Here is a 17,977-nt window from a genome sequence, read left to right as displayed (position 1 = left end):
GGGAGGGGCGGATGCTGACACAGTCTTCCCGCTTGATGAGGTGAGCTGCGCGCGCACGCACACACACACACACACACACACACACACACACACACACACACACACACACACACACACACACACACACACACACACAAAGAGAGAGAGGGAGGTGAGACAAAGAGGAATGAAAAGTCTAACACCCCTATCCCACCTGTCTCAAAACTCTATCTCACCCCTGTCTCACACATCTCTATCTCACCCCTGTCTCACACATCTCTATCTCACCCCTGTCTCACACATCTCTATCTCACCCCTGTCTCACCTCAGTTACCAGTGTTGGACATGGACTCTGGCAGATGGTCCACGAAGCGCTCACAGCCAGACCCCAACCTCCACGCCACTCCTAGTCCACGCCGCTCACATGCTGCAGTACAGAGGGGGCAAGGTGGGTGAGAGAGAGAGAGAGAGAGAGAGAGAGAGAGAGAGAGAGAGATTATCATTGCTGCTAACGTAGGTATACCCGTTTTGCTCTAACTTGGCCTAAAACTGCTATCTCTCCATTTGAATGCTGAATTTTAACAGTAGCTTAGTATTAGATTATGATGCTAGTCACGATGCGCTGCTATGGAAAGGATGTAGAGCGTAGCATCGTTTTTTCTGTCACTGAGCTTCGCATGATATGCTGCAAAAGGGCGAAAATCTAGGCCAAGTTAAGGTAAAAGAACAGCAGTCATAACTAATCAGTTCTTCGGTTACCATTAGCTAAGGTGTAATACCCAAAACAAAACTGCTCAGGATGATGATGATGATGATGATGATGATGATGATGATGATGATGATGATGAAGAGGAGGAGGAGGAAGAAGAAGAATGACTGTGGAATCTTGTGACACTACGATAATATGGCACCAAAAACCAAAATAACACATACGAGTACTGTATTAGTCTACCATTTAAGCCATTCTACCATGATTAAAGAAGTTTGCAGAATGACACGAATTTATACGTCATCATTATCAGTATCAATCGCTCTGTCTGTCTGGCTGGCTTTATCTCTCTCTCTCTCTCTCTCTCTCTCTCTCTCTTTTCCCTTAACGCAAGCTTTCCTGGAAGAAGTGGTGAATCCCCGCTTTTGACATCAGTACAGTTACACACATAATTATACACTCTCGTAGCAGGCACATATACTTTCCCTCTCTCTCTCTCACACACACAAACACACACACACACACACACACACACACACACACACACACACACACACACACACACACACACACACACACACACACACACACACACACACACACACACACACACACACACACACACACACACACACACACACCTTCCCTGCTGGAGCGTCTGTGTGTCCTGTTCATAAGGTTGTTTTCCACGTCTTTCTACACCATAATCATCACCCATTCCAGCGGTGTCGTGTGTGCGTTGGTTATACTTGTGTTTCATGCAAAAGTTACGATATTAATATCTCGCTTATACGTTAACAAACATATATATATATATATATATATATATATATATATATATATATATATATATATATATATATATATATATATATATATATATATATATGAACGTTAAGACGTACCACTTACGGAGATAAGACTCGATATCATGTCCAATCTGCTCAAAATTATGACTATTTTTATCAAACTACTCAGGTGCTACTTTGTATACTGGCTGCAGGCAGTGAGTGACCCGCTGTCCCGTAAGACTGCAACGGCCCGTCAACCCTTCACCTCTAGTGTACCGCGAAATTCTGTCCGGAGTTGTGCGTAAAGTGAGGCGATATTATAATAATTTACATGATCCAGTACAGGGCAGTATGGTATGATAAGAAAAATAAACTGCTAAATGTTAGGTGTTAGGGGGATTCCTTATCCGACGAGAATACGGGCCATACCCTCATGTTACAGGTCATTATTAGAGACGGAGAGATGGCAGTTTTAAGCCAGGTTTAAGTGGACAGCGTATACTGATAAAGAGACGAAAGTAATCATATATATGCACGTTTCACTTTATCTTAACCACAAACTGCCGGCTCTTCATCTTGAATGCCGGGCTGTAACAAGAAATTAACAAACCAGCGTAGTATTCGCCACGATGAAGTGCTGTGGAGAACATGAAGTGCCGTTGTAGGCCTACTGTCTTATCTGCCATCGAGCTACGGGAAATAGGCCGCAAAAGGACGAAAATTTCCTCCAGGTTAAGGTAAAAGAAATGCAAGATGGTCCACAAATAACGCTCCAATAGAAACTCACAAGGCAGTATCTTATATGCAGGTGGGACGGCTCAGTCTGTTGGTGTGGGCGTGGGTGTGACAATGGAAGTGTGAAATGATTACATGGTGCAGGAGAGACACCGCTAACCGTGAGTGAGCCGCCCCTACAACAGACGCACAACACCAGATATCGGCCTAAGGAATGAATAAGAAACATTACGGTATATACACGCCACCCTGTATATTAACATCTCCTTCCACCCTCACCCCCTGTCAGATCTGTACGTGGTGGGCGGTACTGATGGTGTGACGGTATTTGATGATGTGTGGCGTCTGCACCTGCCCTCTCTCACCTGGACCAGACTTAAACTACGGCTACCAACACCTCTGTTCTTCCATGATGCCGCACTCAGTAAGGTAAGGGTTTCTCTCATTCTCTCTCTCTCTCTCTCTCTCTCTCTCTCTCATATATATACGGTAAATTATATATATATATATATATATATATATATAGACAGGTATGTATATAGATAGATTCAGATATATATATATATATATATATATATATATATATATATATGTACAGCCACGCAAACACGAAGTGTGATGCACAATTGCGGCTAACAGATCGTATGGACTGTATCGAGACTGTCAAAACCAAATGAGATTTTGCTGAACAAACTAACATTTAAAATTGGTGGAAGGACTGCAATTTAGCCTCACTGATTCACAACGCCAGCAGGTGTATAAACGATTTTTTTCCGCAATTGAACTAAAGCAGTTGAATGCATTTGTAGCAGCGTGTTATTATTTCTTTGCTGACGTTTTATTTTTGCTGTAAGCTTCATATTTTATGTTAAGTGTTTCAGTATTAAATTTTCATTTCGTTTTTCTTTTGTTCAGATTTCAGTATCTATTGTTCATTCCATTGTAGGCTATATAACTGACATTTTATTTTTACCTGTCAGTGTTTTATACAGTATACCCATACATCAGTTTATTCCATACATGTTTGTCAGTGTTTCAGAATTTTGGATTCATTACATTTTTAATGTCAGTTTTCGACAGTTATCGCTCATTTCATTTTTTCTTAATTACTCTATATTCAACATAATCATCATCACTGTTATCAACATCATTATATTTCTCTATCTATCTATATACCTAGGCTGCTTCCCCCAAGGAAAGGGAGGTAGCCGAGTCAGGACGACACACTCCCAATTTACTCATCCATTCAAACACATTCATTCACATCTTAGCCCCAGCTACACATATTTCTCACTAATACGTATTAACACAATATTTTTCAGTGTTTTTGTATCGCTCATTCAATTTCCTCCTATTTCAGAGCGGGACCCTGTACGTTTATGGAGGGAGGACTAGTGTAGAGAGCAAAGACCGTTCTTCAGCTGTCTACCGTGCCCCCCTCCAAGCCCCCCCATTGTTGGAGGCTGCGTGGGGAGCTTTTACCTCCCACTGTTCCACTCTCACCGCACAACATCCCACGCACCCCACCCCACACCCCGCATACACCAATCCACACCCCACGCACCCCAACTCACACCCCTCATACATGAATTCTAACCCCAAGCACACCACCCCACATCCAACGCACCCCACCCCACACTCCAGTTACATTAACCTACATTTTCACAGCCACGATTTCACCACCACACACTCCCACTCTCCCACTTACAACCCACAACACGGCACCTCACACCCTCACAACCCCGAATTTGCTACCCCACATCCTCACTCTCCCACCCACAAGTCACAACACGTGATCACACACTCACACAACCCCACTATCACCACCTCAAACTCTCTCACTTCTCACTCCCACTCTCCCACCCCCACAACATCTCCAAACCAGCAGCGCGTCGCCTCAAACACTCCACACGCTCACTCCACCCTCACCATTGTCCACCCCACTAATCCCACCTATAACCTCCATCACCTCTCCTCTAACCCCACCCATCACCTCCTAGCCATGGGGGTGCCGAGAAGCCTCATATCGCGTCTGGCAAAACTACCCAAATCAAGACAATAGTTGCAAAATGAATCCTAAACAAGAAAAAAAAAATCGTCAGGCAAAGCTACCTAAATCAACTCATACAGTAGGTTAAAAAAAAAAAAAAAAATACGACATGCAGCTTGGTACAAGAGGGTTGATGGAGATGATTCGATTCTGAAGATATTCTGGATACTCAAAGGAAGACTAGGCAGATGTTTCTTAAATATCATATCATCATCTCGACTTTTTTTTTCCACCCACAAAGACAATAACTCCTTCACTACGAGGACGCTGAGGACGTTTAGACTTCCATGATTGCCGGAAGATTTTACTCACTCTAGAAAGCACAGTTCCAATTATCTCTCCTTAGCCGAATAAAGTCGTCTGGATATAGCAAGAACTAATAATGAAAGGAGAGAGAGAGAGAGAGAGAGAGAGAGAGAGAGAGAGAGAGAGAGAGAGAGAGAGAGAGACTTCCTCGGCCAGTATCTGTAGTTATTACCTCTGAAAGCTAATATCTGTTATTATTTTATCTATGAAAAGCTAATGTTCCTTGTTATTATCCCTGAGAAAAATGATAAAGGAGAGCATCATTCAAGAGGTAAAAGTGAACAGTATTTGTTTATGTAATGGGGTATGTGATCGAAGAGTGTAATATTTGGAGTAAAAGAAAGGTCTCGTGCTGTAAAAAGGGTAGGTGCGGCAGTGCGAGGTGCTACGTGTGGGGGGGGGGGCATAGTGTCGTCAATTGCAGTAACTTTCAAACGTTAAGTTATAATTTTAAGGTAAGATTAGACAAAATGGCCTTGTTTAAATGGTCAAACTCGTGTCTCTCTTACAGCTTATCAGTATTATCTAATAAACTCAGTTGTTTTACTATGCGTACTTGGCTTTACCAATTAAACTTGATGTGCAGTTTCTTCGTATGCATCAAGAGAAAATATGGAACTGCAACCAACCCAATCCTGTGGTATGCAAGTCGATTTGAAAGAATTACAAAACACTATTACCGCGTTAAGCAAATTGGTTGCATGAGCAACATAAAAAGAGCCTGATACCCTAGAACAACCCCCAGTAATCACTTGCAGTGTATAGTTAAAACGCTGAATTAAATACCAAAGTTGAATACCACGTTGAGTACACCGCTTCCCGTCCGATTAGCGAAGTTAAGCAACGTTGGGTCTGGTTAGTACTTGGATGGGTGACCGCCTGGGAACCCCAGAGGGCCCAGATGCTGTTGGCATCCTTACGTGTCAAGTGGGGTTGGTGGAGGATTAGTGCCCCTCCCTGTAAACTCGAAGCCCTTGGCCACCCCGTGTGGGATACATGGCGTCTAGCAATGAATGAATGAAATGAATAGAACTAGAGAATAACCAACCAGATCAACATTTCTGATATTTTCATCAGCGTGAACTTACTTTAGATAAAATGTGATTGACAATATATCACTCACCTTTCCTTGTCCTTTGGGAATCGAAAAAAAGATAATCCAGGCCTTTTTTGCCTAGAATTTCTGCAGTTAATAGCAGCACTGAGCTGACTGCCCGGCATAATGTTTACATTCTCCAGCTCTGTTTCCGCGCCCGACGCTTGGTGCGCCACTGCCACCCAGTTACACAGGGATGGTGCGATTGACCTCTCTTATCTTTATACTCTTTGTTAATAGTAGTGGTAGTAGTAGTAACAGTAGTTAGCGGATGGAAGCCTATTCTACAACATCCATTAAATTATCAAAGTGATATCTGTTCTCCTTCTATATTGTATCCTTTATGAGTAATGGAGGGGGCTGACTCCCCTTAAAATAATGGTGGAAATTTTTATATTGTGGAAGACATTATCAAGGAACCAGCCTAACTGATTTGACAAGTTTCGTTGTAATCCATGTACCCATTTCCACTATTTCTGATCGTTTTTATTTTGGGGCGGGAGGGCTGATCCCCAACTGGGGGGGGGGGGTCATGCTCCTCAAGTATCGCATTAGAGATGAGAGTGCATTGTACAACATGTGCTAATATATCAAAGCCATATCTGCCACCCTTTCACTATTTGAGAATTATTAATTTGGTGAGGGGGGGGGGGCTCATCACCCCTAGAATCATGGTTTGAATATTGTATATAGTAGAAGACCTTCCCAGTAATCAGACAAGTTCACCTGGGAGGTTTCATTCAAATCCATCAAACTTCAACCACCCGTCAGAAACCCTTACAAGCTCCATTTGGTCGAGCGCCTTAACTCACTAAACCACCAGGTGTGTGTTTGGTTATACAGTTAACACCTTGCAGAGCTTAGTTTGCTGGGAATGCAAAGCCACACATATCGTTTGTCTCTCTCTCTCTCTCACACACACACACACAGCTAGATTCTCGCTGTACGCAATATATATATATATATATATATATACTGAAAATCTTAAGAGAAGAGTAGAAAGTTCTGTAGAATACATCCAAAACTTTGGATAACCTCTGTAATACCAGGATATTTCTCGGTTAAACGTAAAGAAATACTGCTGAATCGAGGCAAGTATCTCAAGAATTAATAAGAAAGTGCTAAATTTGCAACAGTACTTCTGGGTTAAAGGAAACCGTTTGGCTTGTCACACAGTATGGAACCATCTCAAGATAACACCGCATTGAATGAGTGAATGATGAGTGCCCCCACTGACCATCACACAAATGAATGCTGGTTGCCTTTCTTTCTAACATTGCCAAAACAACCTATAGAAGTGGTAGTGTGTTGCAGCCTTTGTTTTGTGCACCTCCATACAAACTTCATCCATCTGTTCTCTATACATGTTATTTCCTTTGCTTCATGAAATTTTATTTCTCATCATCTCACACATTTACAGTCCAGTGGCCTTCCATATCTACTTCCATCATCAAACTTTGAAATATCCTTTTCACCAGTGAAAAAGGAAAAAAACACAAACAACTCGATCGTTTATTTCAGGAGGTTGCGCCAAACTGCTCATATACAATATTTGTGAAGATTTCACCTTGTTTGTGCAATACCAGTGTTACATGCAGTAACATTTTGAAAATATTGTTGTCTTTTCATATTTCTTAGTGCTCAGACTAGCATCAATAAAATAAAAACCGATTTTGCTGTATAACTGTATGCTACAAGCAGTGGTTTCTGGCTGGAAAATGTACTTACATTTCTTTTATAAAAGTTAAAATTGGTCATTAAGTACATATAAACACTGTATAATTAAGACTGGGCCTGGTACTTGTGTAAAGTGTCTGAGTAAACAGATATCTTTTCAGTTCAGTAAACAAATTATAGTATAGCATGCAGAGAACATATAAAGCAGTCTGAACAAGAGCTACTTAAATTAACAGTCTTAGAACAGTTTATGTGCACTTTATGTGAATGTAATTTAATGTTTATATTATACAAGAAATGGCCTGTTACTATACATAAAATGAATATATCAACAATTAGTGAAGTGTCCAACTATAAATTAGGCAACAAGTTGGTGTCACAGACATATACAAATTTAAATTAATAATCCAAAATATACAATACTGATTGTTATAGTACAGCAGTATTTACATATACAATCATATATACATATACAGCATAGCAAAATACATTTTGAGATAAACTATATACAGAAATAGTCTACTAAGACATGGCTGAAAGAACACACAAAGGGTTGGCCACTCATTCTGTGCCTCACAGTTCCCACTGCTTCCTACATCACACTTTTGATGGTGTTTTGTTGCAAGAAGATCAATGTTTTATAATTTTATTTTGCAATGGAAATTACAATTCATCAAATGTTTCATAATATGTAGTAGTAGTAGTAGTAGTACTATAGGTAGTGGTAGTGGTGGTGGTAGTGGTGATAGTAGTAGCAGTGGTAGTGGTAGTAGTAGTTGTAGTGGTTCTTCTTGCTGTTGTAACCCCAGGTTCAACTGAAAGTGAATCCAGTAGACTGCAGGCTGAAGATGTCACTCTCCTGCAGTCCACCATCCCCCTTTCAGGGGATAGGGAGAAAGCTGAGGGACATTTGCATAACCAAGCAGCAGGATATCAGTGCCACCACACGAAGGTGCGCCTCTCCGGCACGTCTACAAAAGCAGTAAAAGTTAGAATTACGATTAAGACAACAATGAAAGATCAGTGTTAAGACATCTGTCTCAACGAATATAGAGCTAAAAATCAACTGTCACATTCTCTGTTCCGTACTGCATCAGTGATTTTCTTATACAGTACATCCATTCTCTATCCCGGCAACCTGTGTATATTTTACAGTCTTCTGCTCATTGTTCTCACTCATACAAAAACTGAAAAAAAAAAATCTCCCTTTACAGTTCAGTTTTGAAAGTGCCATAACAGCCATATTATGGCTTGACAGTTATTCATTATTTCTTCCTTCAGTGTTTCAAGGTGGTGGAGGTCATGGAAAATGGTGAATCAATGTAAATCTGTATGCCAATGTATGGGGGACAATATTAACACAGATTCAGTGGTACAGGTATAACCACTGCAGTATATAACATTTTTTTTTTTCTTGTCTTTAAATGTACTGCATTCTCATCAAAATCAACCTAAGACATCTTTCATGTTCACAGTAACTGCTTAATGCCAGCACTCATTTAATATATTGCAGTCAAGACATTTAATAATACAAATAATGTAATATGTAACTAGAATGGCACGCAGTAGAGCACATACCTCCGCCAAGGCCCAACATGCAGTTCCTTTTAATTCAATCAAGTTTAATCCAATATGGAACAAGACTACCTCCCTATAAAAGCATATTTAAATCCGCTAGATCCGGAATTTTATATGGATCCGCACCAAACTGCACACATTTGTAGATACCAGCATCCTAAATATGCCTGATTTTTTCCATCAAGATCCATGCAATATTCACTGAAAAAATTATGAAAGTGTCGAAAAATGCCCTATCTCGCAATGTTAAAGAAAGTGAAAAAAATTCCTGGATCCGCACCTTTCTACAGATCCGCACCAAAATTTAATGGGGTCTATTCTGGGCCAAGGCCCATTTTTCTACCAAGTTTCATGGAAATCCGTCCAGTAGTTTTTGTGTAATCTTGCTCACAAACCAACCAACCAACAAATGGACAGGGATGAAAACATAACCTCCTTGGCAGAGGTAATTATTGTCTTTTAATTGACTTTTTGCTACAAAAGAATTTAACCAATGAGCCATCTAGCACTACAACATGCATCATTATGTAGTCACAAGCTCTGCCTCAGTTCCATTATATATATATATATATGGTGACATGTAGAGGTGTATGGTACATAGGAGGACAACTAGGCCTTGGGAGCAGGCTGTGAAGCCTTTGCCCAGAGTCGGACACATAAAATATATATATATACAGACCTTCTTTCCCACTCCATGGTGGGGTGGGTAGGACCCAGAGAACCAGAAAAAAAAAAAAAAAAGTGATAGAATGGGACTCTAAAATAGTTATTAACTGCAACACTCTTAGGTATCCAATTTCCTGTTGTACTGGAAGAGATGTCTAAATTCTGAATAAAATAATGAAATAATCTGTAGTGGTGCTGCTTATCAGTAAAATTCCTGAACAAACACGTAATGGATAGCCAGTAATTTCTATCATCTGAAATGTCAAGACTCACATTTACTTATTCACATAAAGGAATTCTATTTTCAAGCAACACTGCAACACTTAACATTCTAGTATGGACCAGTACAGTATATAGCATTAAGTTTTATGCTGGAAGGAATAATTAATGCCCTTAAACTGATAAAAGAAGCATGAATTATATATCACAATGTAATAAATATGTACAGTATGTCTCCAGGTATGCCCATGATTTTCAAAACTATCCTACTATATGCATCATTGCACATCTTTTATATACAGTACACAGTTGCTTGTTGGAATGGCTGTTCATTTCCATATGTAAAAGGACCAGCCTTTTTGGCACTGTAAAGCTCTTGTATTTTCTTCATCACCTCATAGGGTGTGAAAACCATCTTTAGCACGAAACCCATACCTGCAGATATCATAAATATGAGTGAAACATTAACCATGAAATCTACTATGTCTTTGGTTTGTTAATTACTAAATATAATTCATTATACAGTAATCATAACATGGCATATTATTTACATTACATTTTCTATTACTGTATTATGTTACATTAGGATACAAGGGTTTTCAAAACACCAATCATTTGTACCCATTTAACAGGCCTTACCAAACCTCAGCGGATCTACGGGTCACATTCTAAGAGGCACTTGAGATTTTTCAACATCTCTTCCTTAGTAATTTATTCTGCACATACACCTCAATGACAGAGATGAAATGCTATGACAGTGCTAAAATGACACATACAGCATACAAGAGAATTTTAAGATTTTATGTGCAAAATAGAATGCGAAGGAAGCGGTGCTCTGAAGTCTCCTGAGCCACCCAGAATATGGCCCTAAACAAGGATATGCGCATCTCATCAGACTGCAGTCAGGTCACAGCAAATCTCAACAAGTCACACTAATGGGTAAGAACTATCAAAGTAGAAGGATACAACAGGATATTAGCCACCAGTCTCAGTGACCAATAACAAATTTTTGCATTGTGCTGAACATCTGAAGTCTAGTTTCAGTGACTGATGACAGATTGCAGAAATGTAAATGTCAGTATCACTCGTTTTGTTTTGTTTTATTTTTGAAGGCTCCAATATGCTTGCATGTGTCGGCCTTGGTCACCTAATGGTGGCTCACTGACCGTTAAATATCTGTGCTGGCCATTGTCAGGTCATGCAAGTGCCAAATATGCTGCTATTGTACAACTCACAAACCACACTATGACAGTGCAGCACAAATGCACAGATACCATCTATTCTCTTGGGATAACTTCAGAAGACAAATTAATACTATACAATGTTTTGGTTGTTCCCTTACAAACAAGAAGCAGTACACATAGAACTGTATATACAGTACATGGTAAGAAGCACTGAGACATAGCAGCTAACAGTGTTACAAGTTTACTACCCTTACCCTCACTAGACAATAATCACAGATAAAACTACCCTTTGCACTGCCACAATGCAGCAAACAAACCAGATACAATATAAAAAAATGAAGATGTCAATGGCCTCATTATGCCCAATAAATATAGTGGTCTGGTTTGGTATTATCCTTTAACATACATGTATGAACAAGAATACAGTACCTAATATGATTTAAAAAAAAAAAAAAAAAAAAAAAAAAAAAAAAAAAAAAAAAAGTAGTAAATGCATACCATGTATTCGCATCCTACTAACTGTATTTAAAGTTCAGGTTCAGTCAATATGGCAGAAACCAACTATTTTTCCTAATGCCTTGTTCTTCCCTAGGAACATAACTGAAAAATTAATGGGGAATTCCATCCTTAACCCCTTCATTGCTGTGAGGAATTAGTTTCAAAATATCATTACAGTTAATGACTTGCTCAGGTGAAAGAAGTCTTTGGCAATCAACGGTTTAAGGACTTGCCCTGTTCACCAAAATTCGTCCCTGTTCTCCAGGTTTACTTCTCATCTCTTTCTCAATTTTTGCTTACCACTTTATTTCTCCATTATTAGAGGCACTTCAGTATTAACATATCTTTCAATTTGTTATATTTCATTTTAAAAAAACACACACTGAAGGGTCTGACTACCAATAACAATCTCCAAGTTAAAATGATATGGAGGAAAATGAAGAGAGAAAAGGAAAAATGAAAAAAATATACTGTATATTCATAAAAACTCAAAACAACACTCATATCACAACATACAACCATGTATACACACTCTAAGAGCAGTATCAACATGCATTATACCTATACAATAAAACACACATGCATACATACACCTATGTACAAACACAAACACACATCTATCTCACAGTAACATCACTTAGGAATCCTAATTTTCACATACAGACTGTAACTGCAAAAGGTTTTTAAGTTTCAGCCAAAATTTCGGATAATATTGTTAATAACATACTGAGATATCATTATCATGGTATAACAATAAATAAAAAGTAACATACAATGTGTGGCTATGGTCTTACCAGTGTAAGTTACAAACATGTATTAGATAATTACTGTATTGTGAAAAAAAATATGAACTTCATTACCACTGTAACCACTATCTTAGAACATTACTGATGTTTTGGTCCTTAGAGACTAAGTCACAATAAGTTATACAAACAGGTATATTTGTATATACAGTATCAGAAAAAAAAAAAAAAAATCAGTGGATGGTTGAGCCATCATCACCTACAGTCTTCAAATGCAATGTCTGAACAAGGTAATTCATGCTCATGAAGCAATACATGCACTGAGAACTACTCTGTCCATGGTAAATATACACACATGCTTTTTTTCAGTTGAACATTTGCCTGATACAACTATTGAGTATTATGAATATCAAGATTACAGTCTTTGCTAATGGCACAATACTGTATATTTCATTGGCATCAGAGCACACACAAATTTAGACAAAGTTATGTTATTATCTTGAAACCTGGGTGCATCCACAGTTACAGTAATTGGAAATTCTCAGAAGCAGATCAAGGGGTAAAGAACAGGCAGCTGTACGAAAATATAACTAAATGGTTGTGAGTTTGGGCCCACTCAAGGGCAACTAGCTGACAGGAAGGGTCTTCAGTTGCAATGGGCTATATACAAACATTACTCATAAGGACAAAACTTGAGCACCTCCAAGAGGGAAGCTTACAAGAAAAAAGGACATCAGATTTGGATTCAAGTCTACGCTGTTAAAACAGTACTGACATATGCCTCCTCTCCCTCAGAATATATTACTGACAGATAATCAGACAGTTTTTTAAGCTCAGTCTGAAGACTGTGGTAATATCAAACATTCAAACTTGTATTAACAAAAACTTTTGATCAAAGTGCCAGACCACTGGCATGAGAGTGGGATATGACCCCTAACTAATTTCTGAAATATCAGTGAATAAATGGGATTACCTGTATCCTCACTGGGAAGTGTATACTGCTATGAACATGCCTGCTTTGTGCTTCTGCCTGGATACATCTTTTTAAAAATCATCATGCTCTATTACAAAATATTTAGGTCCTTCTTAAAGATGATCAAGACCCAATTTCTAAATTAGTTTCAACATATTATCAACATAATTACCTTAATTTTTTATGCAATCAGGTCACACAGTGTATGTATGCTGGAAATTTTTATTGTTCTGCTCACAGTCCCATTAAATAAAGAATGGGGATGGAGAGAGGACTTTTAATATTTTGATACTCCTATTATATTGGACATCAAAGACAAAAATGGAATGTGATGTGGATCATGGCCTAACAAATTAGGAGAGGAGAAATGAGGAATAAAGATTCTCTCTTTCATATCAGTCATGTGATGGATGCTTCTACTAACTATACTGTTACTGTAACACTGCTTCTTATTGCACTACCTTATACAGTACAGTACTTGGGACATTAAGTGTGGGTATCATCAATATCAATGATTAACAGTTGCAAAACATAAAAAGTTGGATGGCATGCAATGAAGGTCTTTTATTTGATTCGTTGTTTATGGTGTGATTATTCTTGAGGCAACATGCAATGAAAGTTCAGTACCAAAGTAAGGATCTTCCATTATTTTGAATTAAATGCATCTGTGAATAAGAGATTGTGCGAAAGTATCATACATCCATACATACACACAAACAGCATGATGCCACAGTAAACAATGCATCTCAATAAATTATGACTGTAGTTTAGAATGGCAATCACACCATGATATATTATCAAGTACTTTGTGACAACATAATTTCAACCCTTCACTTTGGCTTCAGTATGTCACAAAACATGCTGATGCTACACTATCAAACCATTAAACACTTTTCAACATTCTCACCAATAATCAAACTGTACCTGTATCACAATATCAACATATAATAAATGAAGCATACCAGTAATGAATTGTGATGAGATGCTGTTCTGTGAGGAGATCTTCCTATGCTTCGAGTGCAGTGCTGTCTGGTAGGATCAGAGCTAGGCTAAGGTCTGTACAGGCAAAGTAGGTGATGATAATGACGGTTAGAGTGATGTCCAGAAAGTTCATTGATTTATGAGCGTGCAGGTTTGGTATATATGACTGAAGAGTGGTAATGGTATTAGAACAATATGTGATATGCGAAGTTTCAAATCATGGTAATTCATGACAAGAATGCATGTTAGCTGAGCATGACATTAGCGTCAGAGAAGACTAGGGGTACCACCGTTCTGTTGGTATTTGCTTCTGAGCCTGGTGAGGGTGGAGGAAGACTCGCTGCTGAGCGTGGAATGAGTATAAGTAAGGGGTCGAGTAGCCAGGCGGCGCTTGAGTGAAGTAATTGGGCGCGTCTCATCCTCCCTCCATCGTCGCCAGTTGTGATGCTCAATGGGATCCTGTGGACCCCAGTCACCCCATTCACGTGAAGACTGAAGGGATGATGCCACTTTCTGCAAGCAAATATTAACAGTGATTACCATCAGTTATCAATATAAGCAAAGGATGCATTTAAAAATATTATAACTTTTTCCATTCAACTACCTATTTACTTATCTATTGCCAGATGCTTTAATTGCAGAGAGATGTCCATAAACAATATGATTGTATATTACCCTATCCTCTGGCATCAGGCTACTTCCCCCTCAAACTCACACTACCCTCATTCATATTCCTCTCCACCCATCCCTCCACCTTATCCTTAGTACTGTAAAATTGGAGAAACTGGAAAATCAGTTACAGGTTGCACTGGAACTTTAGCAGTCAGTTATTCTGTTATTCTCCTTTAAACAAAAAGAACAATGTAAAAAAAAAAAATATAGTGATTTTTATTTTACTTACTGCACTGACCTCTTGTACAGTGACATCTTTTTCATTTTCCTTCTACTCCCACCAGATTATATAATCATCATCATCATCATCATCATCATCATCCTGAACTTTTTTCACCCATCTGAAAATGGGGTGAGGTGCAGTCCAGAAAGGAAAAAGAGAAAGAGCATGGAAGAGAGACAACTATCAACAGAATACTAAGTGAAATAGACCAGAGAGATACAATATCTGCTTGCCTTTCAAGCCCCTGTAATTTTAGCTCTTTCTTACAGACCTGACCTATTATAAATCTGTGTATGGCAGAATAAAATTCTTGACTTCACTACTTGGGAAAATGCATACTTTAATATGTATATATCTCATCCTCTACAGAACAGTGGAAGTGATGTGGTGGAAATAATGTACTTTGCACTCTGTGTCATTAGCCATAACACTTTTTGGGTCATATATGTACAATAGTGAACCTAGGGTATCAGAGAAAAAATAACACATCCTGAACATTATGCTTCTCAATATCTGACACTGTTGCATTCTGATGACAATATGCATTTCAAAGCAGTTGGGTAAAACAGCATGTTAATACAAATTAATACATATTATTCAACTGCTTTGTAATGGTGATCAGTACAGTAATATGTTGCATCATTAAATATATCAGCATACTCTCATCATTATCATCACCACTATCATCTCTTGATGCACTGTTCCCTCCAGGGAATCCCTGGCAGAGGATGGCCATGACTGAACTGCCTCAAGGGTAATTTGTCTTAACTCTCAAACTGTCCTCTTCCCCTTCTCCTTCCTGCTCTTTGACCAACACAGTATACTGCTTCACGTTTATTCCATACCACACAAGATCTGCCTCATCAAACTTGACCCTCATTCTCATTTTCAAAGATGACTTTCTATGGCACCTTGTCCATGAGCATTCTATTAGCCTGTCCACATCTCAATATATTCTTTTTTATCCATTCAGCATTCCACCCCTCACTCCTAGCACCTTTTCTTTCAATTTAAAATACTGTGCTTGTAAATTTTTCTACTACTTACACCACCCATTCTGCTTATGCCTGCAGCTGTTCCATTTATTTTCTTTTTTTCTTCAGCTTATAACCTAAAAAAAATTCTTTGTCACTCACTACTCAGGTTTCACTCCCATATGAGACTGTCAACAGCAACACACTTTCACACAGGGTTCTGTTAATCTCCACAGGCCACCTCAGTAACCAAGAGGACATGAAGGATTAAAATAATCCATCCATCCATCCACCATCCAATCCTATGTCACCCCATAAGAAGTTTAGGAACCTAGGGCTATGCAAGTTGGTCCTGACATTTAAGATGAGAGTGACCAACCTCACTCATCCCTGAGTGGCATTATGTGAACAATAAACCCCAACCACCACTTTGACATAAGTCTACACAGGCTAAATCCAATAATAATAATAAATAAATAAATATATAAATAAATTCATCATCTAATAAATAATAAAACTGTCATACAAAATTTAGTAACACCGTAAATTAATAAGCATTCTAATTCTTCGAGGTTTCATTACCAGCCTCATCATCATATCCTACACTGTTCCATTATGGGTGCAGAGGCAAGGGGCTAGGCTACTCAATTCAGACATTTAAAGTGAAAGTCACTGATTGTCTGCCCCTCGGGAGCAATGCTTGAGCAATGAACCCCACCCTTCTTTAGACTTCAACCCCTACAGGCCACATACAGTTGGATTGCTTTAACCCACTACATCAATAGGCATCCACTGAAGGTTTCAACATCAATAAACTTACATCAACCACTCCATATGCAAGTTGAGATTTGACAACATAAATGGCAGTGATAGGGACTGGGAGAATGACTGCTGCTCTCAGTCCCCAGACTAATCCTGTCTTCCATCCTGGGCCATCAACCACTGCTACTGCTGCCCCTTCCACCACACACAGCCACACAACCACACCCTGCAATACAATGCAAATTACAGAATAACATCACCACAGACAATAAGAACCAAATACTGTGTGAAATATACATTGAAAACTATACTGTATATCTAAGAAAATTACAACTGAGTGTATAATTAATGTTTTCTGTGAGATATGCTGCATTATAAATACAGTACAATTTCTCACAACATATAATTAACATTGTTTTACTTTAAATATTTTCATGAACTCAAACAAGATTTGTCTACAACTGCACCATAAGCTACAAACACAAAGCAGGGTACTGACTATGAAGATGAGTGGTATGATGACACCCCACACTGGTGCCCACAACCAGCTCACCGAAGCCTCCACCATAAATGTGAAATCTTTCCGCACCTTGTGGATCCCTACAAGATTGACACAGTATTAAGTCCTGTATATCCTGTTTTAAGATTTAGGCAAGAAAAAGGATTAATATTGTAGAATCTTTCCTGGATAAACAGTACTACTCCTTAACCTCATCAATTGGCGGGGGGAAGCATTTTGCAAGGCCAAACAACCATTCTTCACTCAAAGCAAGTGAATTTTGGTGGATACATAACAAAGAAAGCACACATAAATGGTAGCTACATACCGAAGTGAAGATTTCAATCGAAAGGTGGTTATGACTCCACACGTGTGTCATGTCTCCTTGGCTTTCACTGTGTACTGTATATGCTATTTTGTTATTGACTTAACCTTTATTACCCATTAGAACCATTGAGATTCAAAGCTATGCTACTCAGCAAGAGTGGCCAGCCATTCTCTCAAATGAAATTACAGTGTATGAGCAATAAACCCTAAACACCCCTCCAGCTTAAACCCTTACATGTAACATCCGGCTTGAGTGCTTTAATCCACTATACCATCATGCACCCATCTGCTGACTAAATGGTTACCACCCAACATATTAAATGGTTTATGTGTCT

At 38.8% G+C, this 17,977-nt stretch overlaps 3 protein-coding genes and 1 pseudogene across 4 annotated transcripts in view; 2 read left to right on the top strand and 2 right to left on the bottom strand.

Moving 5' to 3' along the window:
* LOC145399796 (kelch domain-containing protein 10-like) overlaps positions 1-4,276 on the top strand; it is a 12,398-nt gene extending 8,122 nt beyond the window's left edge. The window contains exons 5-9 of the mRNA XM_080272344.1: positions 1-40; positions 310-427; positions 2,504-2,643; positions 3,575-3,714; positions 4,183-4,276. The exon at positions 1-40 is cut by the window's left edge and continues 68 nt beyond it. Of these exons, the coding sequence (XP_080128470.1) occupies positions 1-40; positions 310-427; positions 2,504-2,643; positions 3,575-3,714; positions 4,183-4,276 (532 nt within the window). The remainder of the gene's footprint in view (positions 41-309; positions 428-2,503; positions 2,644-3,574; positions 3,715-4,182) is intronic.
* Positions 1-5,786, bottom strand: part of Nipsnap (protein nipsnap) — a 48,696-nt gene extending 42,910 nt beyond the window's left edge. For both annotated transcript variants that reach the window (XR_013897342.1, XM_080272405.1), the window contains exons 1-2: positions 5,694-5,786; positions 305-406 (exon numbers count right to left, since the gene is read on the bottom strand). The gene's annotated coding sequence lies outside the window, so the exon portion shown is untranslated. The remainder of the gene's footprint in view (positions 1-304; positions 407-5,693) is intronic.
* On the top strand, positions 5,366-5,464 carry LOC145399893 (5S ribosomal RNA; annotated as a pseudogene).
* Positions 5,787-13,967: 8,181 nt separating the features above from the next.
* Positions 13,968-17,977, bottom strand: part of LOC145399669 (sodium-dependent noradrenaline transporter-like) — a 102,947-nt gene continuing 98,937 nt past the window's right edge. The window contains exons 19-21 of the mRNA XM_080272210.1: positions 17,316-17,416; positions 16,875-17,042; positions 13,968-14,698 (exon numbers count right to left, since the gene is read on the bottom strand). Coding sequence (XP_080128336.1) covers positions 14,453-14,698; positions 16,875-17,042; positions 17,316-17,416 — 515 coding nt within the window. The 3' untranslated portion in view covers positions 13,968-14,452. The remainder of the gene's footprint in view (positions 14,699-16,874; positions 17,043-17,315; positions 17,417-17,977) is intronic.

The sequence above is a fragment of the Coenobita brevimanus genome, chromosome 50 (genome assembly GCF_032717465.1).
Source record: "Coenobita brevimanus isolate Jiangsu-jjx chromosome 50, ASM3271746v2, whole genome shotgun sequence".
Classification (NCBI taxonomy): Eukaryota; Metazoa; Arthropoda; class Malacostraca; order Decapoda; family Coenobitidae; genus Coenobita; species Coenobita brevimanus.
The sequence above is the reverse complement of the archived record's forward strand: the minus strand, read 5'-3'. Positions and strand labels throughout refer to the sequence as shown.